This window comes from Corvus kubaryi, unplaced genomic scaffold (assembly GCF_017639235.1).
Source record: "Corvus kubaryi isolate FWS band 111438036 unplaced genomic scaffold, C.kubaryi_AGA036_p1.0 72, whole genome shotgun sequence".
NCBI lineage: Eukaryota > Metazoa > Chordata > Aves > Passeriformes > Corvidae > Corvus > Corvus kubaryi.
In genome coordinates, this window is record NW_024582060.1 from 4,712,914 (window position 1) to 4,737,973 (window position 25,060).

Genomic DNA, 25,060 nt, shown 5'->3' on the forward strand with positions numbered 1-25,060 from the left:
ATTCTCAACAGTAGATCATATTTTAGCCTCCTATCACAGTAAGTTGCTATCAGGGAAAAAAACACTGGAACTGTACATGTATATCTTGCAAGGTTAATATTTCATAAACTTAGATCAACATATTGCCTTATTTTAAGGTAATTTTTGTGTCTGGAATACATTTAGATAGAGAGCACAATTCAAACATAAAACCAGTTCAAGTTCCTAAGGCCTTGATATCCTTTGGCTTTGAAGATGAATGTGGTAAATTAACTGGGGCTGAGTTCCTACAAACTTCAGAACAGCAGGTAACTCAATTTCCGTGCGTTTCCTTTTAAGATAGATTAAGTTTGCTCCTCTGCACTTGGAGTGGGATCATTTTGTCTGAGACTAGGAATTGTAAAGTGGATTCCAAGAGAAGGCAGCACTTTGTTTAAATACTGGACTGGCTGATGCATTTCATCTTGGCAGTGGTGCTTAGTGGAATAAGGGACAGAGAGAACTACATCTTGCTAGGGTTGCACATGTGGATATTGGCAGTTTCTATACTCTAGCTCAGGTGTACAGTACCGTGTGCTGCAGGTAATGGTTGCAAGTCTCCCTTAGTGAGCAACAGATACTGGAAAATAAACTCAAGTTGAAGATCAAGGTCAAAATCTATGAGGAATGCAGAAATGACACCAGAAGCACAGTATTTTGTATAATGTATGACCACTAAAAATTCCTCTTTTTGGTTTATTGCTAGTCTTCAAACATGGAGAAATCCAAATTTTCTGGGAATGTGTGTAAGCCTTCCTTGTCCCTGCTTTGCAGATGGTGATAGAGAAAGTGCAGAAGGGTCTGGGAACTGCCTGCCTGGGGCTGTGTGTCTCTGTCACTACAACATGTTGGTACCAACAGTCATGCCACAAACATGTCTTTCACTTCATGCCTGTCCATTTAGTGCATCCTGCTCAACAGGGAAAATAAGCTTTGTGTTTGGAGCCAGATCTTCAAGAGGTAAAAGTGGCTGATAGTAATGGAAGTTCATCACTCTGTGACAGCCCTGGGCTTGGCTCAGAGTGGAGGAGGGTATTCTGTTATTTATTTTGTTTTTGGAGACTATGCTGGTGCATCTCAAGAGGAGAACAGTGAACTAGTACCCATCTGCCACTTCTGTTAATTGACAAGACTCTTCTTGTCCTTGGCCAGGTATCCCACCAAATATTTCACCTCTCACCTCCCCGTGCCATTCACCGATTCAGGGGACCCCTGCCACAAGTCCTACTGGAAAAACATCTTCTGTGTCATTTCCAGAGTCTACAGATACTGACACCAAGCAGGGCTTAAAGCCACACAAAGTCTTAACTTCTACTCAGAGTGCACCTAGCCTGTCAGACCCTATAATCAGTCCCTCCATCATCTGCAGCAGGTAAGATAATAATTTGACATGCCTTGGAATCATTTCACATTGTTCTCAGGAACATGTTCTATTGGCCCACATGCAAGTTTTTGTGATTTACTGCAGTGTTTGTGTTGATATTTCAGGTTTATAATACTTGAGTAAATGTGTAGATTAATGCTACAAAGTGCTTTTAAATTGGAAGACTGTTGGCTGTGTTTATTGCTGTTTATTGCTTTTATTCCTGTCAGATGGACAGCCTGATTCATAAATAAATTCTTTATCAGTAACCTGATCCCAAAGCTGGGTCTCAGGCTTACAGCTTGTGCTTCTCAAGCCATGCTCTTAACATGAGCAGTCACCTTTAGGTCACAGGCCAAGTCTTCCACAGCAGGCACCTTATGTTGAATAGAAAAATCTGACTTCTAGGGTTTAAAAGCTTCTGGCCTGTAGGCTTCTGACAAAGGTGGGCCAACAATGCCTGGAGACTCTGTAATTTTGAGCCTTCTCTCAGGAGGAGTGGCCAGCCAGCAGAGAACATGGCTGTTATCAAGTTTGACTATCTTTGGAAACAGTTTTTGTTTCTGGCTTCAATCACGTGACTTTGGATGTGTCTCAGTGTGCTGTGTGCAAGGCTAGGAAGTGACTGTCAGAAAGTCAAAACTGAGATTCCAAGTGTGCTCAAGGGAGTCATCCTCACTGGAGCTTGGGGTAGGATCCCAACAGGCTTTTAAGATGTATTTAGATGACTAAATAGAAACTTAAGTGCTTTTAAGAGTTTTCCGAAGGTATACAAAAATTGGGATTTGGACAGATTCATTTGAAATTAAAACTGTATTACACAACAGAAATACAGCATAAAGGTGCTACAGTCTTATTAAGCTGTGCCTTTATTACCACTTCAAAGTGGTAATAATACAATAAAGTACTGCTATTTCACAAGTGACAATCATCTCTGGAAGCCTTCTATTAAAAAAAAAAAGTTAACAATTGCATTAAAAATGCCAAAAAAATCAATGTAAGGTTGTTGTAGATAGTAATGAAATATAATTTCTTGACATGTGCAGACTGATTTCATTATTATCACTAGTAAAATGCTCATTAACTTGTGACTGCTGTCTTATTGGATCTATGTAAGTTTTATAGATTATGTAGGTTTTCAGTTTACTTGTTTTCAAATGCTTAGACTGTGTAAGTATTGCAAATAGTTACATTGCTGACATAGTCTTTGTTGTTGATTATTTGAAACAAACATATTATTTAAAATATTTTGGTGTAATGATTGCTAATAGAATTGGCATCCCCTAGTGCTAATAGTCACTGTTCCTTTAACATCCATTGAAAAATCATAAGCACTGTCCCATTTCTAGCCATTAGTATATAGAGGTGCTAAATCCAGAGATAGAAGCTGAACACATAAATAATGTACACATGTAATGTAGGCACAGCTGAAAGGCAAAATCAAAACAAAATAAAATCCCAAATGCCAAAGAAATTAAATGGCTATGACAAGTTGTGAGAGTTAAATTAACAAACACCAAGGACAAATTTTTGAATGTTTGAGCTTTCACATGGTAGATTGCTGGTCTTCATGGTATGCAATCCCTAAATTCCCTGCCTCAACACCTGCCTTGTAGAGGAGTAATATCAACTCAGCAAATCCCTGCCACAAACAAACTAATCCCACCCCTACAACAACAAAAGAGAAAATGAACTCTTGATGGGTTCAGTCCTTTAAGGCAGATCAGGCAGGGGTATCAAGATGGCAGTTTTACTGTAGTTCTTTTTTTACTCACAAAGTGAAGTGTGGTAAGACAGCACAGTTTGAAAAGCACGTTAAGCAAGAGCATATATCAGGAAAGGCTGTTAAACTAATTCATAAGTAATCATTTTTAATTCTGCTGAGTGGATGAGGCAGAAATCCTGTGCAAAAAATAGCAAACAATCCTGAAGCTAAGGAGTGTATTATAATGCCTGTGCATGAAGGGATTGAGTTAAAGCTGCATGGGCATGTTTACCTCCGACACACAGCAGATTTCAAGTGTTCTACTGGGCAGGTCAGTAATCTTTTTTTTTACTACAGTGCTTTGTGGACCATACACATTAAATCAGTGTGAGTTTGCATGTGTTCACAAAATAAAGAGGTGCACTCATACTGGTGCAAAAGCCTTGTAGCATTACAGCCAATCAAAGGCTATCACTGACCTTATAGAAACCATAAGGAATGTGAGAGGGGAAAATTAATACCTTTTTTCCTCTTGTTTATCAACCTGAGTGATAAAGACTTTATTTGCTTCGCTATGCACTACAGGTATCATTGAATACAGATTAGTGTTTTTATTTGAAAGTCTTTCAGGAACTCATTGAGTTTGCAGGGCATTCCAAGCTCCAGGATATGTTTGGATGACCCAGTCAAAAGCTAGCTGGCACAGGATTTCAGCCATTTTTATATGTTGAACTTACAACGGTGCAAAGTTTCTCGTACAAAGTTTGACCAATCCAAATAATTCTGTAATAGTTGCTTTGCGAAGACTGTTATATATAAGATATGCCACAAAATGCTGACTCAGACCAGAGAAAATGCTAAAATGTCAGGTCCTAATTAGGGTTTAAAGAGAATTATACACAAGGAGTACAGCTTTTTAATGGGAGGGAAGAGCCAGTCATTTTAAAAGGTCATAATATTGTGATCCCTCCCAAAATGTGTTTCTGTTCTGGAAATGATGAAACAAACTCTGCTGTCTTGGTTCTTATGTACTTGGTATGGTGTCACTGAAGAAATGATAAAATATCATTTTCCTCCTTAAGAGGAACATATTAAAGTTTTAAGCAAGAACAGTGAAGCCAGATTATGACTGTGTTCAAACTGAATTCTCTAAGATTGTATGGGACTCTGGCATTTTCATAATCTTAATTCATCTTTATTGGGCAGCTGTAGTATAGAACTAGGGAATTTATTTTGTACTGGTATACTTAGAGAATAATAAAAAAAATCCTTTAAAGAAACCACGTGATACAGGTTTACTGTTGAAAACACAGATTTAATGGTGGTGGCCAGTTAATCCAAGTTCTTTTTGTATTTTTGTCCTGAGATCCAATAAAACTTCAGCACTCTCTTGTGATTTTGTCTGGAGAATGTACCCTGGACCATGGCTGATACTGTATGACATAATCTCACACTGCCAGCAGGAAATCATTTTACACAAGACTGTCTGAGGCACGTGGTTCTTTATACTGTGCATGTTTCTTGATGTATTTCAGCTGTGGCAGACCCTACAACCAAATAGAAGCTGGTGATGGGACACTAAACAGAAATGATGCTACTGCACACAGCCTGAACAGAACAGGTAATTCTTTGTCAAAAACACCTCATTCCCTCAAATTCAGTAATCATCCACTAAAAGGGCAGATGAGCTTGTCTGTCATAAAAGGAGGACGTACACAGGTGAGTCCATACAAATCATCTTTGAAGCTCCCTCCCTTTTCGTATGTACAACATGTACAGAATTCTTATGGAGTTAAAATATAAAGGATATACTGTTTCCCTCCCTTTACTTAAATAATGGTCTTCAAAATTTTTTCTCTCTTCATTCCCTGATGCCATTTTTTACACTCTGCTGGGTATATCTTTAATGCCCTTGGACAGATTGTCTGACTTCAGAGCCAGCCAAGCAGCACATACGTATTATGAGTCAGAGATCCTGTTGCTATTATTCAGAAGGTCACTGGAAGACTTCCATTAAGTCCTTTCTGTTCGCACCACAAGCTTTGTGTTTTGTGTTTGCAGATGATCCTGCTCAAGCCACTTCTGACTATGAGACCAACAACAGCGACAGCAGCGACATCGTACAAAACGATGATGACACAGATTGCTCCAAGGAGCAGCCACGGAAGGGATCCAGCTGTAGGTCCTACACACCCGAGACCATCATCCTGCATCCCTTGATACCACCTGAGGTAGCTCCTCTAAGTTGCCCCAGCGCAACAGGCTGAGTGTATGCTGACATGGAGGGGAAAGACAAAAACAAAACAAAAACCAAACTAACCAAAAACCCAAATCCCCACAGAAAAAATCTGGTCTAAGGGTGCTGCAATGTATTATTTTAGGTGTATTAAACAACAAATTTTGCACTGTGGTGAACAAGTGATGATTGTCTCAGCTGTGAGCTTGGTTGAGATGCAGAGGGAAAGCTTTGTTTAGTTAAGTTTTCCACAGCGTGTTGTACAACTGAATTAATAATTTGAAGTTGGCAGGAGCTCTTGAAAAATTTATTGTTATCTGTTGGAGTTGGACGTGCTGAGAGAAGGCATTTTGCTTGAAATGTTCTGGCATTTACTCATCTCCGCTTTCTAAGTAAAATGAAATTCCAGGGAGTATACAGGGAGAAATATGAAAGGAGGGGCACAACCCATCTTTTATTTGCAGACCTTGAAAAACAGGTAGTTCCAGGTTAAGGAGTACAAGTCTTCACTTGGACTGAGGTCTGTTAGCCATGTTAGGGTGTAATGAATGGGTCGTGAGGCAGAAGCAGAAACTGAGAGCTTTTCCCTCTGTACCACAGCGAATTTCACAATGAAGGCAGACTCCCTTGGAAATGAATGAATGATTCCCATGAGTGAATGAATGAATGAGTGAGTCTCAGTGCTAAGTGCAGACACTGCTGTTTCATAAGCAGACTTTCCTATCCATTCAAGTGAAACACATTACAAAGGAGAGTGAGTAGCTGCAGGGCTGCTAGAAATGAGGACATCTACACTGAGCCTAGTGAAGTACCACTGACTTACACATGATGCTAATGTGACTTCAGTTTTTAAGAGCATAATTTTTTGCTTGAGATGCTTCACTGAATTAACAATTCTCTTTATTCTGATTTCTGGCACAGGACAAGCCTGTACTGGCTCCTGAGCCTCTGGTTATGGACAACTTGGATCCCCTGATGGAGCAGCTAAATAATTGGAACTTCCCAATCTTTGATTTGGTGGAAAAAATTGGGAAGAAATGCGGTCGGATTCTCAGTCAGGTGAGAAGTGTACCTTGTCTGCAGTGTCTGAATGTTGACAGATTCAGACACAGATGTGTTAAAAGCCATCATCCTTACAAGCTGATGATCCAACGAACTGTGATCCCTGACACCTAATTCAAAGCTGACAGTATGAACTCTGTCTCATGATATTCCTTACTTTTGAATGTCTTCATTTTTAAATTTAAAAATGTGAAAGAAAAAACCATGCACCTATATTGCCTTCTTCTCTCTGCTTTTCTCAATATTCTCTTGAGATGCTTCCATCCCTTACTGAGCTCTTTGGGAAAGAATTTCTCACGGGGTTTAGCATGGGAGAGCTAAACAGTAAATATATTCAGTGGATGCAAGATATACAGAGGTTTGGTCCTCTTTTATACTGAAGATTTTAGTCAGGCTAGGCAAGAAAGCAAGGTCTGAGGAAGTGGGGGGAGAAAGAATCCTTGCTATATTCCCTCATTTTTAAAGAATCAGAACTTTGAGAGAAAATGCATATGATTATTACATAGTGAAGACTCATTTGCTATGAGTTGGGATAGGAGAGCTTACTAGTCTTTCTTTCAGCTCTCAGGTTTTTATTCCTTCCTATGGGTTTAATTCAGTTACTGACACAGCCTGTCTCTACCCAGCACAATTAGTGTCACTTTTCATAATCACTTTCTTGGCTGAACTTTTTACTCTGTTATGCCCCTTTTCCTGGCACACTGACAAATTAGTCATTTTTTCTTATAAAAGTATTGAAGATTATTAAACAGGAAAAGCAAGTAATTACTTTTATTATTATTTAGGGATGAAAGGGAAAAAAGCCCAAGAGAATCTGACTGAACGAGTATCACTTTACAAGGCATTATGTAGTGATGAGTGCTGGAAAGAAGAGATAAAGTTAATTGGTACAATGTGGTACAATTATCACCCCCCCAGAAACACAGAGGTTAGTGTGTCAGGCAGATTTCAGTGTAACAAGCTCCAGAGAATGCTGGATCAAATTACAGTCCTTTGGTGGTTACCTATTATTCAGCTAGATTCAACTATCTGGTGGTCAGCAAGGAAAACCATGGCATGAATTCAAATTTATTTTGTGGTCTGCCTTTTAGTGTTCTGTAGCTGGCAAGCAACATCTGTCTTTGACCAGCCTGCCAAGTCTCTAGGTTCATTTTAGAGAAATAGGCAAACTGTGGATATTGGATATATTTATTGGATAAATTCAGTGATGCACATTGAGGCACTTTTGCACTAGACAGGGAGTGTGTGATTGAAATGCTCTTTTAGATCATACTGCTCATTAGCAGTATGATTAGCTCATAACATGGAATGACAATAGAACAATGAATGAAACATAAGGAAAACTTACTTTTAATGGCATAACCAATGGCTTGGATGAGCCAAAATTTGTTCTGGTTTGACATGGGTACCTCTGTAGGCTTTAAGCACTTTACCAAGCTGCGTGGGGTTCTGTACCTCTGGACATGAGTCCTCCGTGCCTCCTTCAAATTGCACTAAATCTCCTCACTCTATTTCCCAACATGTGTTTTTTGCACAGGTTCTCAACATGTTATCCACTTCACAGTTCCACAAAAGGAGACCTGTGAAATAAAATAGAGAAGCTTTAATATTTGTGATGAAAATTCAACATTTTCTGTAACAGCTGTTTGTAATAACTCCCTCTCCCTAACAGCAGAATGTAGCAAGTTCAGCCTTGTTCACAAAATAGAGATCCTTATTTCCCCCACCTACTCAGATGTTGCTAATGAAACTATTTTCAGAAATCAGGAAACTAAAATAAATAAATCTTTTTCTCCAGCCAAAGCACTATTTTTTTCTACTTTGATTTTTAAAACCTGGGATATTATTAACAAAGGAAAGCAAAAGCTCTAATGATTTATTCTCTGTATTTTGCTATTAAATGGACTAAGCCATTCAAAAAAAAAAAAAAAGTAAATTAAAAAGCTGAATTAACTATGTTTGCCTTGCTAGGTTAAATTTATGAGATGGAACAGAGTAAAGTTGACACATGCCTCTAGGGAAGCATTCAGTTTAGAAAGCAAATGCTGGCTTAGCATCTTTGACGCTGCTTGAGATGTCTGTTCCTTCTTTGTGGAATGTTAAATTGATTTAGACATGTAAAAAGACCCCAAACCAGTCAGGAGCCATGAAAGCATCTGTGCAAACTAGAGTGGCAAGCACAGTAAATGTGGCAAATAAGCATGATAGCGTTTAGAGAGGAACATGCAATTCAGTCTCATTTCAGAAACGAAGAGCCAAGCTCTCAGAACTGAGCTGTTGCTTCATAACAGGCCATAAAGTTCAATAATATCTTCAGCCACACTTAACATTTTTCTGGCAGCTCCTATAAGACTAAAACCTGTAGTTTAGCTTTTATTACTGGGCCCATAGAGAGAAGTGGAGGTGCTCCTATGCTGGCAGTACAGGAGCAGTGTCGGAGGCAGGGTGGCATCACTGCAGGGCCTCTGAGTTGGTCCCTGCATGATGACAAGAGGATTGTTTGGTCCTCTCATCATCACACGTGGGGGATGGGATATTCCTGGGATCATCACACCCGCCTTGGGAGGAGTGTGTCAGAGCCAGAGCCTGGGTGCCAGCAATTTCAAAGAAACACGTATCTGAAGAAAGCAAATACACAAGACATAAAAAGGAGTGCAAGAGGGTTGCCTGCAAACACTGAGAAGGGAGCTGCTAATCTAAGCCTTGCACATGTCCACCAAGGAGAGCCATTCCCGTGTGCCTGCAACACCCAGGAGAGGAACTACATATGAATAACAATGCCCAGTTGCAAAACAACTTCCATTAGGAATCATGCAGAAGTGCTTGTCCTTCGTCAGGCAGTGCCACTAGAAGTCTCTGAGTTATATATGATTCATTCAAGCATTAGCCATCATGAGAGATAGGCAGGAAAGGGAGGCTGGAGGAGCTGGAGCACGCTCTGCCAAGCACCTGGCACCCATCAGAGTGTCCCTGGGCTTGTCCCTGGCAGCAAGGGCCACACCTCAGCTGCAAGTGCTCAGCCCACGGGATTCCAACTCCCAGGGAGCTCCTGAAACAGCATGTGGGTTGGGAAGAAAGTATTTTGAAAGACAGAAGAAGCACATTAAAATGTTTAATCAAGAGCAAGGAATAAAAAAAGCTGCACAGTTGTTGTTTTTGGGGTTTTTTTTAAATGAAAGAATTTGGCTGGTTGACTTTGGGGAAGGCATCAGTGCCTGTTTTTCATCTTTCTGACCTGCCTTTACACCTGCTTCCTCCCTATTTGCTGAGAGAGAAAGAGAGAGAAAGAAAAGAAAGAAAGAGAAAGAAAGGAGAGAGAAAGAGAGAACAGAAAGAAAGAGAAGAAAGAAAGAAAAAGAAAGAAAGAGAGAGAGAGAGAGAGAAAGAAAAGAAAGAAAATGGCCAAAGTATGTGCTTGGCTACTTATGCTTTCTAATGACCACAGAGAATAATGCCATTTTACTCCAAGTCAGAGGGAAAAGCTGTCATGCCTACACATCACAGTCAACTTTGCTTCTTTTCAACTATGGGATTTCCCACCCCCCAAAATCCAAGGGGAGGAAAAACATGCTTTTATGACATGCTTTATTTAAGATACCTTTCCAGTGCTGCTAGTGTAGACCAGTAAGATTTGGTCCTGCAGAATATTATTTTATTATGATTCTTCTTTTTATACAGAGATGTTTTTCTGGAAATAAGTGGCTTACATTTCACTGACCTAAAACTAGAATGTAAGAATCCTGATCTCTCTAGGTGAAATACTGGATCCCAGCTGATACAGTTAAACCATGATTCTAGGGAGATGAAAAGGGTTCTATGTCTAATCCAAATTATGCATAAGGTCACATACCCAAAGGTTACATACCCAAAGTATTCAAATCCAATTTATCAAACTGCTTCAGCTGCAAAAGACTCACTCTGCCTCAATACAGGGGCATCCCATGGGGTTTTCAGAGAGTAATGAAGGGTACTTTTTACGGGCCCTACCTTTTATTCTAAGTTCTTGTCTTCCAGAGCACAATAGTTCAGTAGTTCAGTTATGGTAGGAACAGAAGTAAGAGCTGGGGCCACCAGCAGAACTCCCACTGTCAGATATTGGTCACTAGAGGGTCATCCTGGATGGGGTCAGACACCACACTCAACCTGTCTCTGCACCATCACTGCCTGTTGCAATGTTTTGCCAGAATTAGTTCACAGGCAGGTTTTTCCTGGTAGGGAATGACCATGAGGGGAGGCAGGAGGAGGATCATTAATGCTGCAAATTCATATCATTTTTGTTATTCTTACTGTAAAAATCCACAGTGGCAGGACATTTGGAGCTGATGTTCATTAAACTTCAGGTGCAGCTCACAGGTCCCACTTTATATACAAAATATACAATAAAAAACAGGTGTGGATAGATGCTTGATTTACATTCAGGTGTAAAACACAAAGTGTAATTTGTAACCATTTCTTGCCATGTAGCACTCATCAGTCCAAATGTGCTTCAAGTTGCTTAGTTCTAGGCAGGTCATTACCAGGCAGATGGCATCAAAAGGACAGAATTTAGCCTAGCAGCAGTAAATAAATAGAGTCTGCAAGGCTTTAGGGTCCAATTTGTGAAAGAAGTGAAAACATCAGGCAGTGATTTTACTGTGTCCCATTGTTTTGTCTGTCAAGATAAACTTGTCTTCCGAAGTGCCCATTTTGCGTCAGCTGCTGTCTACATTTCTAAGCATTCATCTTTCCAGAACACCTCCTCACTCATCCATCACATTCTCCTTCCCAATACGTCCTCTCCTGGGTGGTTACAGTGCAGGAACACTTAGAGCAGCTCTGTTTCCTAAGCTATTTTCTGCCTCTTATATCCTGTTGAAGTCATTTTTATTATTTCACTTCCAAAATTGGAGAGAAAGCAAGGACACAATGCATAGGATCCACATGGTTCCCCTTTCTGTCAGCCCTTTGCTTGCTCTTCCATTTCTGGGAATTGATTTAACTTGATGATGTTTCTGAGATAAGTTTGTAGAGAATTTTTTCCAAAGGCACCGAGGACCTCTGAACATCTTTACGTATTTAGGTTTCTGAGGTGTTTGCAAAATTTGAGGGATCCATATGCCTGAAAGGAAGAGAACAACATCTGGAGGGTTGTAATGAGGGAATGAGGAGGACTGTTAGGCACTAATATCTTGACTGCGTAGCCATATCCCTCTAGAAATGCAAATAGCTGCAGCTACAGCTGGATCAGATGAATTTGAGAAAATACTACCAGGAAAGCAGATTTTCATGGGGTAATTCGACCTGAGTTTTATATCTAATTTTTAGAGTTTTTCTCATCTACTTAGCAGCATCGTTTTTTATTGTTTTTTTCTTTCAGGTATCATACAGGCTTTTTGAAGACATGGGGCTGTTTGAAACCTTTAAAATACCAGTGAGGGAATTTATGAACTACTTTCATGCCTTGGAGTGTGGATACCGAGAGATACCTTGTAAGTAAAAATTCCTGGCAGATAATGATGCTTCCTTAAAGTTTTGGGCATTTTCTACATGCTTGTGTGTTGAAGCCTTTCTTCTCACATTATAACAGCTACTTTTTTCTTCTAGTACATCATGACCAAATGGATGGCTAGGCAGAGGCTGGTGCTGAACCACAGCCTCCCAGCTTTTTCTTTGTGTTTTATGTTTCACATTGTTTCATAATTCATGGCAAAATCTGCACAAGCCAGAAATCATATAAAGCTATTATAAGTAAAGACTGTTTCTGATAATGCAAGTGCATAAAAACCCCAGTGCCCCAGCTGGAGGTTCTTGAAACATTTAACCCCCTAAAGGCAACTTGGACTTTTACGCAGTACCAATGCTGGGCTACCAAAGGAGATGAGCTTTATAAGCAGAAAAAATATGCCAAATACATGAGTGAACCCTGTTCTGTAACTACAGCTTGGCTGATATTTTTCAGTGGGAAGCATTTGTTCACTGAAAAACCTTTTTTCAGTCATACCCAAAGTATTCAAATCAAATTTATCAAACTGCTTCAGCTGCAAAAGACTCTTGTTTTCCCAAGAGGAAAGAGTTATTACCCCCTTTAGCTGGCAGATAAACCCAGCACTGAGGAACATGTTTTCTTTACACTCCCAGAAAAATGTAGGAGACATTATATATAAAAAGTCATACAGTGTCTCTGTCAAAAAAATAAATACCAGTTGGAGCAGCTACAGTGGGAAGGATCTAAGGAAAACTACCTCAAAATGCCTTCAGCCAGGTGGTCTGGACCCTGTTCTGGGAAAGTAAGAGACACAGTTTCAGTCCTTTTCTTGTGTTTGACCTGGATCGGGGATCTAAAGCAGCAGATTGCAGCCTGAGGAGGTTAGAGATGGAAGTCCCACAGCCTGTTCTGCTGAAGCCATTCCTTTCTGTTTAAAACATTTAACTATTCATAGAGTCTCTGGGATTTTTGTGAAGCTAGCACTGTATTTCCTTGGTTTTTTTCTCGTGTGTTTTGTTTTAGGAAAGAGGAATATCTTGTCTAGAACAAAATCAATTTATCTTTTTTATTATTTCTGTGGAAAAGGTAAAAACAACCCTGATGCTCGTGGTAATGTTGGTTTTGTCTCTGCTGGATTGACTGCCACACAGTACCCACTAGATGGTGCTGATATCCCTCTGTCAGAAATAGCCTGATGTTTTATAGCTGGGTGGTTTTCTTTCCATCACAGATCACAACCGAATCCATGCCACTGATGTCCTACACGCCGTGTGGTACCTTACAACTCAGCCCATCCCAGGACTCCCAACTGTGATTAATGACCACGGGTCAGCAAGTGATTCAGGTATATTTTAATGTTGTATTCTTAAATTTTCTCTCATGAAATTTGGTGTAAACCAGCAGTTGAGGATTGCATGCAGAACTTGTTGCAATCTGTAACACAGTGTTGTAGTTCAGTAACACTGTGGACGCTGAGGGTGTTCAGGTGTCTTTGTGTGACTTTGAAGGGAATGGAATTGTTCCTCCAAAACCCAATACTTAACATTTAATGATGTGTGAATGCAAGCCTTCATGGTCGCCTATAATGACAGATCTTTGTTACCATTTGATTTTTGCAATAGGTTTTTTCCTAGGAAAATCACATTAATAGTGCTTTTCAATGCTGCACCAGAAGCAGCGTAGACTTAAATCCTTAAACCCTTCATTGTTTTGATATTCTAAAATTTCTGGGGCGTTGCAGGTAGTGCTGTGCACTTGCCACTGCTTGGCTGTCATGAAGTGTTCTTTGCTTTTCCTCTCTGTCTCCAAAGAAAGAGACTTGTAACTATCTGGCAACTGCTCTACAAGACTTCACTCTCCTTCTGTTTTATGATTGCTCATTACAGGAAGCTGTTCTTCTTGCATTTTTGTATTAACTTCTCCATGTTCAGCTGTGGCAACTAGAGGACCTGTCTGTGTTTTGTGGGAGTTCTCAGAGAGTTGCTGGAAAAGCAGGAGTTTGCTCAATTTTTTTTTTTTTGGTGTTAAATGGTTTTATTCCTGGAAACATTTATTAGAAAGGGATTTTGGTGGCTTTGTAGGGGAGGTGGAATGAGAGGGGGTTGAGTTTTGAGGTTTTTTGATGTTTTTTATTTGGAAAACATTGTTCAGCTGCATGCAAGATCCATTCAAGGTCATTCAGATTAAATTAGCAAAGCATCTCAGTATGTGTCTCTGACAGGTGTGCTTGAGATGCTTCAAAAAGAGGATGGTAAGAGGATTATCAGCAAAGATTAAAAGTCTAGACGTTCATATTGGAAAAAATGCACTGCAATGTAATTAATAAATTCTAGTCCATTGCTTTAAGGACTATCAGTGTCTCATAGACTTGTCTACATGATGAAAGAAATTAGAGGAAGGAGTGGGAAGATCAAGTTCCCTCACAAAGCTCCGGCATGGCTGTGAATCCATGTCTTACTGCTTGTAACTTACTTAGTTTGAAAATAGGTTTTGCTGGATGTCGGGAAGATCCCCAGGTGGGATCAGGATTTGTTCCTTTCCAATTGTTTGCCTTATTGTACTGGATCATAGGCACAGAAAGCATTGAGGTCAGGCTGCATTTACTCTTCTGTTGTGTAATTTGAATTTGCTCCCTCTCTCCCTCTTTATTGCTTCTGTTACAGTAGGCCAATGAAAAAATGTCATTGGATTTTTTTACTGTTTTCATTTATTTATTTCTGCTCAGATTCTGACAGTGGAATCACTCATGGCCACATGGGTTATGTGTTTTCGAAGACATACACACCTACAGATGACAGCTATGGATGCCTGGCTGGCAACATCCCTGCCCTGGAGCTGATGGCTCTTTATGTAGCTGCAGCCATGCATGATTATGATCACCCAGGAAGGACCAATGCCTTCTTGGTAGCAACGAGTGCTCCTCAGGTAAATAAATCTCAGGCAGTGTTGCTGTACAGTTTGGAAGGTCTTGATGACAGCTTTTCCTTGCTAGTGGTGCCTGTGGCTTCCATTAAGCACAAGTCTGCCAAATATTTTGAAACAACTTATCAAAGTGACAGAAATAATCACTTCACTTGGGGATTGCTGGTGAGAGTCTTCCTATACACTCTCAGTTTGCAGAGCTATTAAGAAAAAGGTACTGCTAAACTGTGTCAGTGAAGGAGAAGCTAAAGCTCTGCTGAGTGGTAGAGGATTTGTAACTGTGAAAGAATGGAAGAATTATTCTACCAAATAAGGCATAGAAAGATTAAAATAAAATAAAAAAACCCACTTGTGTAGTTGACTGTGCTTTGCAAGTTAATTGTGCATGATCATAACACATTTTATGTTGTTTCTATAGCGCATGAGCAGCTGCAGTCTTTTTATGAAAGTATTTGGAGGCAGGGAGTGGAAAATAATCTCAGTTTTATAAATGTAGAATTGAGGCTTGCCTAAAGTTACACAGAAGTTGCTGCCAGTCCTGAGAGTTGAATGCAGCAATTCTGAGTTACTCTTTATTGGCTTAATTATGTGATCATCTTTCCTTGCTTTACATAGCTGACCCACCTGGCTTCAGCACACTGTGCTAGAAAATACTTCTATGGATTAGGAAATAAAAAAAGATATATTAATGGTGGCAAGTCGGGTAGGGATGCAGAAATTTACTCCCCAGCTTGCAACCAAACTTCCTCTGTCACCAAGAGCAAGTCACCTGAACTCGCTCTGGTGTCAGTATGTGTCTATAAATTGATAATAATACTTCTCATCCTTGTAATGCATTTCTGTGATGAAGAACTTTGATACTCTGGCCAGGTAAATAGACTGGGAGAAGATATGTACTATCTTTAAATCTAATTGTAAGAAACAAGTGCTGTAGCTCTGTGGTTTTAAAACTCAGAAAAAGAAGTTAGATGATTAGCCTTTATGTATTGCCTCTAGTTTGAAAATAAAGTAGTAGGAAAAAATAATTTTCTTGTTATTTTCTTAATGGAATTACCGTGACTATGAGAGTTACGAATCCTATATTGGTAAAGATTTCACCAATTTTGGATTTTAGCATTGCGCTATCTGTCAGGCTGAGTATGTGTTTTCAGGCTGGAAACTGGAATTTGACTTGTTTCTGCATTTGGAATCAGGCCTACATGGACACAGTTGCCTGGTGCAATTACCAAAGACAGTAATCCATTAAATGAGGGTAATTCTGAGAATCAGGGAAGCACACACCTGTGTTCTATTAGCCATTAACCTTGGCCTGAAACAGAATAATCCGTTGCTGTGATTTTGCTAAGATGTTCCTCAGCGTCCCCCTGCCCGCGTTGCTTCCGCAGGCAGTGCTGTACAACGACCGCTCCGTGCTGGAGAACCACCACGCTGCTGCTGCCTGGAACCTCTTCATGTCCAGGCCAGAGTACAACTTCCTGGTCAATCTGGACCACGTGGAGTTCAAGCATTTCCGTTTCCTTGTCATTGAGGCGATTTTGGCTACTGACCTGAAGAAACACTTTGATTTTGTTGCCAAATTCAACGCCAAGGTGAGATTAGTTTGGGTTTCTGGGGGATGGTCAGAAAAGATTGTGGGCCTCGGTGGCATCCAACAAAAAGGGTTTCTATTTCCTCTGAATGTCCTTTTGGCTGCTGTAGAATGTTGAATAATAATCTGGCCTTTCCGTTGGGTTTTACTCATTTAAAGTTAGAGGCACAGCTTCTCTTATACATATTCACTCTTTTCAGAAGGTGGTTTAAGGCTAAAAATATTACGGACTATTTTTATATTCTACTTTTCAGCATTGCTTTCTGGTTCGCTGGCACTTTAGACCTATTAGCAAAGCACTTGGAGGGGAAAAATCAAAGATGTTATTACTAAGTTTCCATAATGGCTACTGTAAGTGAATTTTCACTGATTTAGTGACACTGTTGTATTATCAAAGCACAGAAATCACAACAATTTTGACATTCTAACTCCAAATGCAGTGAAAGCATGGTCTTCCTTTCCTTTCTCTTTCCAGAGAAAGATCACTAAAGATCTTTCCTGCATGCTCCATTCGGCGAGCATAAAATCACAACCCTGAGAAACCTTTCTTAAAACCTTTTTACAGTTTCAACCTAACTTATTGGAATTCACCTCCTATTCAGATATTTTAATAAACTCCATCACCCATCAAAGCTGTTGGCATGTTAACTGGTTACCTGCCTTTGGAACTAGTACTGCTTTCTTGTTCCTTGTGACAAACCCCCAAGAACAGTGTGTTTCATATCTAGGACCTCCTAGCTGTTTTGGTGACACAGATAAAAGGTTTTCCTGTGGTACTGCTTAGGATGGATCTGTACGCTGACACTTTGAAGCCTCCAGATGTACGACTGGTTTTGTTTTCCATTTCCCCGTAACATCTCTCTTTGTTAGGCTTTAAGAATCTGCAAAGAAAGGCCCTAAATATGGTCCAGGGTAGGCAGAAAACTGATCTGTAGGTCCATAAAAGTCTGAGATCCTTCTGCATCCCTGCTAGTCATGTGCCTTCCAACCTTAATCTTTCTGCTTTTATTTTAGAGCAGTTGGTAATATGTATCACTTTTTCTTGTGAGAGGTATGGGAAAAATAGAGAAAAGGAAAAAGGGTGGAAATAGTTTCAACTTAGATCAAACAGGGAAATAAGCTCATTACACACATCTTCACACTGCAATCAAACCAGCATGGTAGTTTATGGTAATCTATATTTATACACCAGTAGGTATTTACTTCCTGAAAAATGTCATGGAAACATTGCATTTGTTTGTTTTCCTAGTAAGTGCTTTAAACAGGTGCATAATGTGCTAAATATTGATTTCTCATTATTCATCTCAGTGTTCTTTGGTTTTCATTTACTTTTCTTTTTCCATATTGTTAATTCCAGCCTGGGGTTAGCTCACCTCCTTATGCTAGTGATTTTGTTAAATAGCTAAATATATTGTACGGTATCCCAGGTCAGAACTTCCTTTGTGGGTGCATCTTTTTGCCCAGGATTACTGTCATGGTCTCTTTCTCCTGTCTCCTAGGTGAACGATGATGTTGGAATTGACTGGACCAATGAGAACGACCGCTTGCTGGTTTGTCAGATGTGCATCAAGCTGGCTGACATCAATGGGCCTGCAAAATGCAAAGACTTGCATCTGCAGTGGACAGAAGGCATCGTCAATGAGTTTTATGAACAGGTAAATGCATTCCAAAGTTGCATGGCTGGTGTTAAACAGTCCTGCAGCATGATACAGCTGGTGATGGGAGAGAATGGGAGTGAAGAGGTTGGCTAGAGTTGCATTAATCCATTCTTTTGCTGGACCAGTGAAAGTCCGTTTGTCACTGAGGTTTCTGATGTGTCCTCAGAGACCTCTGATGATGGTGTTTCTACAGGCTGAACTGTTCAGTTCCGGCACTATGGACAAGCACTGGCATGGTGAACAAGTGTTCCTTTCCTGGTTTTTTTTCCCCCTGTTGTCAGTCATCAGGGCTGTCATTTCACTTTTCTTTAATGCAAACCATGTTTTCATCCTTCCTTCTGTGTTCTTTCAAGACATCAGATGGTTCTCATGGCTCTCCTCTGCAGTCTCACACTTTTATTGGCATGTAGTCTCCAAAAGTGGACACAACATCCTTGTTCAGATGATCTAAACAGAGCAGTGGGATTATTCTAGCTTCCCTGCAGGCCACATCTCTGTTCACACAAGCAGAACCTCTATGTGCTGAGCAGGACTGTAACACTGGCTTTCAGCTCATCACAAGCCAACCACATCTGCTCCCTACACATTGATCCTGACCCATACTTTATTTTTGAAGACAACACTTCCCGCTCTCAGAGGTTTGTCAGTACAACTGCACTAATTATGCAAGGCCATGCTGGTGGCACAAGGAAGGGGGAGAGCCACAGATTCATTTACAAAGACCTGGGAATACAGCCAGGCACTGGTCCTCTCTTTCTAGGTGTAAGGGAGCCCTTAACTGAACCTTTTCTCATTATAACCTATTTAGCCCTGCTGAGTGCAAGGGTCAGGGCTGTTCCCACACTATTCCTCTGTTTCCTGAGTGGGAACATTTTGAATGTTTTGGTCAGATTAAACTCCACATCCTGTCTTTTCCAGATGAAGCAAGCAGGCTAAATCACTGAACCAGACAACCCACAGACTTCTCAAGGAGGCTGTGCAGTAACTTGGAGTCACAGACTAATCCCTTTTAAAACCTTTTCAATTTTCCTTAAATTTACTGCACTTACAGTTTGGAAAAAAAAAACCCCAACCAGGATTTGCTGCTGACTTCTGGAGGATGTAAGGAGACAGGAAAAGGAACAAAACTCGAACATTGACCTGAAGCTTCTTAATTTCTTTTAAATCTCCCAAGAAAAAGAAAGTACAATGAACCTTACATATATTATGAATATTATATTATTATTCAATTTTTGTTTTCATTTTTTTTCTTAAACAAAGAAAGTGTGTCCCAAAACAACCTTCATGTCCCAAATTTTCGTTCAGGAAATTTTCTTCATTACAACTGTCCCAACAAACTGTGCTTCACAATTCTGGTGATGATCATAGCTTATGTGGATGACTGGTGCAGGCAGACAAAGGCTGTTAAATCAGATGTGCTATATGACTTTCCTTTGTTCCAATATAAGTTACATCAGAGGGAAGTGCCCCGATACATTAGTATCATCGCAGTGTTGGACAGTGAAGCAAGCTTGTGAGAATACAGATGTGGGAAGATATTGTGTTATCTATTCCACAGTATGAATCTGTGTTGTTTTCCATCATCCAGAAATTGGATTCAAAACAGAGAACATTTTCTTTCTTGGACTTACTTTTGACTTTAAGCAGGATAAGCCAGATTCTCAATTTATTTTACCTATAATAAAATCTGGTTTTCTTTAATGTAATATGCTACAAGAGGTGTATTAAACCATGTTCACCGTGCTTTTGAGTGTTAGATTTTTTTCTGCAACTGGAAGAGTCTTCATATTTTCATTTTTAAAAAGGAGAATTTTATGGGAAGTTTGAATTTTCCAGGAAGTATTATCAAAAAGCACACATATTTTCACTCTGCTGTGAAAATCATGAAATATCTTTGTTACAATAAAACCCAATTCCTTTGAAGAATTTCACATAAATAAACACTACTTAGTAAAAATGTGTTGTATAGAAATATTCAGAATCCTGTGTCATATTGTTGCAGGATGTTTCTTTCTCTTCGCATGCCCAGCATAATTATTTGAAGACAGGTTAGACATATTAGAATAAAAAAAACACACTGCAAGATGTTTCACATAACAAATCATGTTTTAACAGAACAACAAAAAAGAATTTGTAAACATTTCAACAGTCAGCATTTTTCCCAGCTCACAACCAGGAAATCTCAGATATGTTTCTGTAAAGAAGAGCAAGCTGTCACCTCTTCTTAATTTGCTTGCTATTTCAAGAATGGATGGCATGTTTCAGTGTTTTGTCAACACAAATATTTTGTTTTTAATGATTGAACATAACATTTCAGGGTTGGTTATTGTAAAAGTAACGAAGAAAACATAAGGAAATGAGATATTTGCTGTACATGCTCCAAAATTTAGCTCTCATTTTTTGGCCTTCACCGAACACAGGTACAGACAGGTCAGATATGAAGACCATTACTTCTGAAAAACTTACATTACAAGGAGATATATATGAGCAATGTATAATATAATGGAAACTGAAAATGTATCTCCAAATTCTAATCTATATCCTTAAATGTAGGACTCTGTATTGTATTAAAAGCATTAGTTTATATATCAGGCTTGTTAGGGAGGTTAGATATTTTTTGGGGGGAGATGGCATCTTGTAATGTCTGCTCAGCTGAAAGTGCACTGATATCACCAGAAGCCTTGCTGTGATAGGAAATTGAGTATATCAGATTTGGTTCTGCAATGAAGTTTTACTTTATTTTACATCACGAGAGGAGAGAGAAAAAACTCTTCTTATACCTCCCTCTCTCCCCAAAAAAAGCTAAGAAAAAGCTTCATGGGAAAGATTTACTGCTTGTGAGCAAAGCCTGCTTTCATTGGGATGATTCTAATGGTCGCAGGAAACAAATATTTATGACCCAAAGCCAAGAGGACATTTCCAGGTTACTTTTAATAAGGACAAAATCATTAAGAACACTAGTTTGGTGAGATAGCCCTGTCTTGTAGAAGTTGTCTTGTTGAAGTTGTCTTGTTCCCGGTAAACAAGGTTGGTGTGAGCTAGCAATCACACAATCAGAAGGGATTTTTTTAAAATAATGTAAATAAAGAAATGAAATAATAATTTTCAAGTTTTCACACAGTGTAAAGTTCAGGACAAGGGCTAGGGGAATCATTCTGCAGAGTCATTAACATCCTTGTTAAATTCATGTTATCAGTAGTGGGTTGGTATCAGCTCCTACAAGAAAAGAGCTGTAACTTTGCCCATTTGACACGATGGCACTGTAGCAGTGCCATGCTGGAAGTGCCATTGGCCTTTGCTTCTTGTTCTTTCAGCATTTTTAATTGGTTGGATGTGCTTTACACCCTTTTTGTGACATAGTTTTGGTTCATTTCGTTCAGAGAAATTACGGCTATTTTTCATCTCCAGGGTGATGAAGAGGCCAGCCTGGGGCTGCCAATCAGCCCTTTCATGGACCGCTCTGCTCCTCAGCTGGCACACCTCCAGGAGTCCTTCATCACTCACATCGTGGGACCACTGTGTAACTCCTATGACTCAGCGGGGCTGATGCCAGGAAAATGGATAGAAGATAGTGATGAATCAGGAGACACTGATGAGCAAGAAGAGGAAGAAACAGCAGAAATGGAAACTTGTGAAAATGCCGAATCCAGTAAGTTGTTGACACTTACATTTTCCAACAAAACAAGTTCCATGTTGTGACCAAAACACTAAGCTGAGGCTGTGAGCTGGCCAGGTTCAACATAGGCCTCCTCCAGAGGGACAGTGAGTCAGTGCTGTCCTTGGTGAAGCTGTAGCCACTTACATTGTTAATGGAGATGCTCCATGGTTTCAGGACCAATGTGGTTCATATCTACCACTTATTTCTACCTTAGTTGAGGTTTCTGGTAGTGGGTCACCTGTCTGTGCATGAGGGCTTTCTAGACTCTTTCAGGACTGGTGTTAATAGACTGCAAGAATTTCAGTTGAAAAAAGGAAGTCTGGGAGAAGATTTTCCAAGGAAAACACTCATCATTTCCACGAGTTAGTATGATGTACAGGAATAATAGAATAAGGGTCTGAAATGCTGATGCAGTAACAGAGTTTTTAACTATGGAATCATTTTAATGCAAATCTCTTCAAGGAAATGTGGAGAAGAGTGGGAAGAGAATTGGCACTGAGCATTGCTGTGTTGTGTGCTGGGGCTGCATCACTTGGCTGATCAGTAACTAAAGCTCATATTCTCCTGCCTCTTCTCTAGAAAGGCAACATTGCTAATATTTGCTGTACTGAGATTAAAGCTTTTTACCTTGAAAGGAGTTTTCAGGCACTTGTGGGAAGTGATTTTTAAGAGAAAATACTGCAGCTGTAGACTTCTTTCTTTTAGCGGTTTAATCCTGCATGTTTTACCTTTTTCTTCCTTTCATGTTCTTTCTCCCTCTCTCTCTCTCCTACATCTAGAACTTTCAGGAAACACCACCCTTAAGTGCACTCATGAAATGCCAATATACAGCTTTTCCCCTCAACAGCCTCAGTTTTTCTGTTCTTTCCCACACGCTCATGCCCTACCTGGGTATCATCCCTGTTTTCTGTTGGGAAAGCTGAGAAAGATTTGATGAGTGCAGTAAGTCACATATGGATTGGAACTAAAATCTGTCTCCTGATGTGCAGAATTAACCTTTTACCTCTAATAAGATCCCGAGGTAAACAGTTGGTATTTAAGAAATCATTGTTGGTGTTCCTGTTGTTCACACACACACACACACACACACACATTTTAAGTTTAGCACGTTCACATGCACAAAAAATCTTGTAGAGAACAGTAAACATCAATATAACACACATGGCTTAATTTAGCACCTCATGATCTGTCAGTTCTGTAATAGGCAGAGCCACGTGTTTGTGGCAGAGTGGCCTTTATGGAAGTGCCTGCTAGGAGGAAGTGTATGCAATTGGTAATTCACACAGACCCCAAAGCCTGAAACTGATACTGCCGTATTAAAAGATGAAAAAAAAGATGAGGGATGTTCTCATATATCCATGGAGTGTCTAACCTTAATCTGAAATCCTTTGTTTCCTTTCATCTTGTATCTCTATTCACTTATCTTCTGTATCACCAGTAGTGCAGTCAAATAATGCTGTTTTCAGGTTAAAAGCACTGATCATTATTAACACTTTCCACATTGCAAACAGACCGATTTTAGTGGTCTTCTGTTTTCTTTTTCACATTCTACCCTGTTATAGTACCTTACTATTCAGCCTGGTGTTTTTAGACTATGGTCTTCAAAACTTTAAAGATTAATGAACCAGAAGTTCTGAAATATCCAACAAATTCTTTCTACTTCCTTTGTACCAAATGGGGGATGTTCATCTTCTCTATCATACCTATGTGTGGCAAATTGTTTTCTTCAGGTTCCTTAAATTCTCTGTGACTGTGTGGATCTTACTCAGGATTCTGTGACACCTTTTGTGTCAATATAGGGGCCTCATAGTTCCTTAGAAATGTATACCAGTGATCAACACAATTTTGGATGTTCTAAACTTTCTTAATGAAACAATAAAAGGTTGAGATGTCAGATGCACAGATATTAAGACTCGTGTAGATGTTGGGAGAGATCTTCTTCTTGATGAAAATGCCTTTTAGGCAGATAGAAATATAATTGTGGCAGAAAACACTTCACCTAAGTCCTGATAATTCACTGAAGCAGTTCAGATAAATTTAAGAGTTACAAAACTTAAGGTAGCTTGAAAAAATTTTTTTACTATACAGGAACATACTTTCCCTGTAGGTCTTATGCAAGTATAAGAATTAAACAGACTCAGTCTTTAGTGATTCAGACAAATTTTAACACCACAGCCAGTGTCTGTAGAGAGCAACAAGATGTGGGGTCACCTGGGAAACCCAGGAGAGAATGTCCTGCTGTGGCATTGGCAGGGTAGGGGCTTCCTATTAGTGCTAAACCTGAAGGTTTCCTACAGGGAACCAAGGGCTTTCTAATGAAGGATTGAATTGGATTTGGTCTGTGCTCAGTGAAAAGCTCTTTGTTTCCAGTTCAAAAGCCTCAAGGGCTAACCAGTTTGGATCCTGACACAGACATGCTTTAGGCAACCTGCAAATACTAATCCACGCAAATTTATTTGGTACAAAACATTCCTCTACGTCACCTTCTTTAAAGAAAAATCAGCAGTTGTCTTTGGAGGGGTGATTATTTCAGTTCTGTGACTGCCATTGTCACTGTTAATGACCAGGAAAATTTTTCAAACTTTGTACTGTTAAGGAGTTAACAATCTGTGTTGGACAGACTGTACTGACAGGAAAAAAAAAAACCACCCTTCAGAAAGCAAAACACTTGTAGTGCAGCTATGTCAGGAGCCATGGGAACCACCAGGGACAAAAACACTTCATAGGCTAAGAGCAGGGGACTGGTGCTTCAAAACCAAAGAGAAGCAAGCTTCCTGATAGTATTTGGCTGTATGAGTCCTTCTTTAGTGCTCAGACTGGTGCCAAAGCAATGTTGTGCTAAAGCTTTAAGGTCACCTCCACTGCAATGGTGGAGAGATAGAAGACTTTGAAAATGGGACATAGGAATGGGTTCCCTCCTTTGATTACTAATGCTTCATTAGTAATCGTTCATTATCCTTCTACAGCTCTTCTGAGTTGTAAAATGTGGAAAAAAAAAATTAGGATTTTTTTCCCTAGGACAATCAGTAGGGATCTGTTGGGGGTGGGGAGGGCACAGAATTTAATGTGTGTTGATCAGAGTCTTTAAGAACTTGATATAAAATGAGCAGAAACAGCTCAGCAACGTTTGTTGCATAATCATTCAAAGACTAGGTGCTGCTGTGAGCAGCAGAGTCAGGGACAACATGCAGCCTTGAGACAGGATGAAGCTGGGGCTCCAACTGTGCAGGAAACCCGTTTGCTTTCCCCAAGGTCTGGAGAGACACAGCTTTCTGAATTTTAACACTGTTTAAATTTGTGGGTTTAAAAATCTGTCACAGTACACTCTGTCTGCTTCCTATACCTTCAGTCCCTTTTCCTTCCCCAATAGAAACCAGTACATAATG

The 25,060-nt window shown here is 39.8% G+C and overlaps 1 protein-coding gene and 1 long non-coding RNA gene across 5 annotated transcripts in view; one reads left to right on the forward strand and one right to left on the reverse strand.

Annotated features, from left to right (window-relative positions):
* Positions 1 to 25,060, forward strand: part of PDE3A (phosphodiesterase 3A) — a 225,523-nt gene that overhangs the window by 190,991 nt on the left and 9,472 nt on the right. For 3 of the 4 annotated variants that reach the window (XM_042050231.1, XM_042050228.1, XM_042050230.1), the window contains 10 exons: positions 1,171 to 1,390; positions 4,622 to 4,707; positions 5,148 to 5,317; positions 6,244 to 6,381; positions 11,741 to 11,852; positions 13,080 to 13,193; positions 14,574 to 14,773; positions 16,156 to 16,359; positions 17,858 to 18,013; positions 21,425 to 21,665. In XM_042050231.1, coding sequence (XP_041906165.1) covers positions 1,171 to 1,390; positions 4,622 to 4,707; positions 5,148 to 5,317; positions 6,244 to 6,381; positions 11,741 to 11,852; positions 13,080 to 13,193; positions 14,574 to 14,773; positions 16,156 to 16,359; positions 17,858 to 18,013; positions 21,425 to 21,665 — 1,641 coding nt within the window. The remainder of the gene's footprint in view (positions 1 to 1,170; positions 1,391 to 4,621; positions 4,708 to 5,147; positions 5,318 to 6,243; positions 6,382 to 11,740; positions 11,853 to 13,079; positions 13,194 to 14,573; positions 14,774 to 16,155; positions 16,360 to 17,857; positions 18,014 to 21,424; positions 21,666 to 25,060) is intronic. The other variant, XM_042050229.1, reaches the window with a different exon arrangement.
* LOC121675137 overlaps positions 7,555 to 25,060 on the reverse strand; it is a 33,755-nt gene continuing 16,249 nt past the window's right edge. The window contains exon 2 of the long non-coding RNA XR_006019968.1: positions 7,555 to 7,964. This is a non-coding gene — a long non-coding RNA (uncharacterized LOC121675137). The remainder of the gene's footprint in view (positions 7,965 to 25,060) is intronic.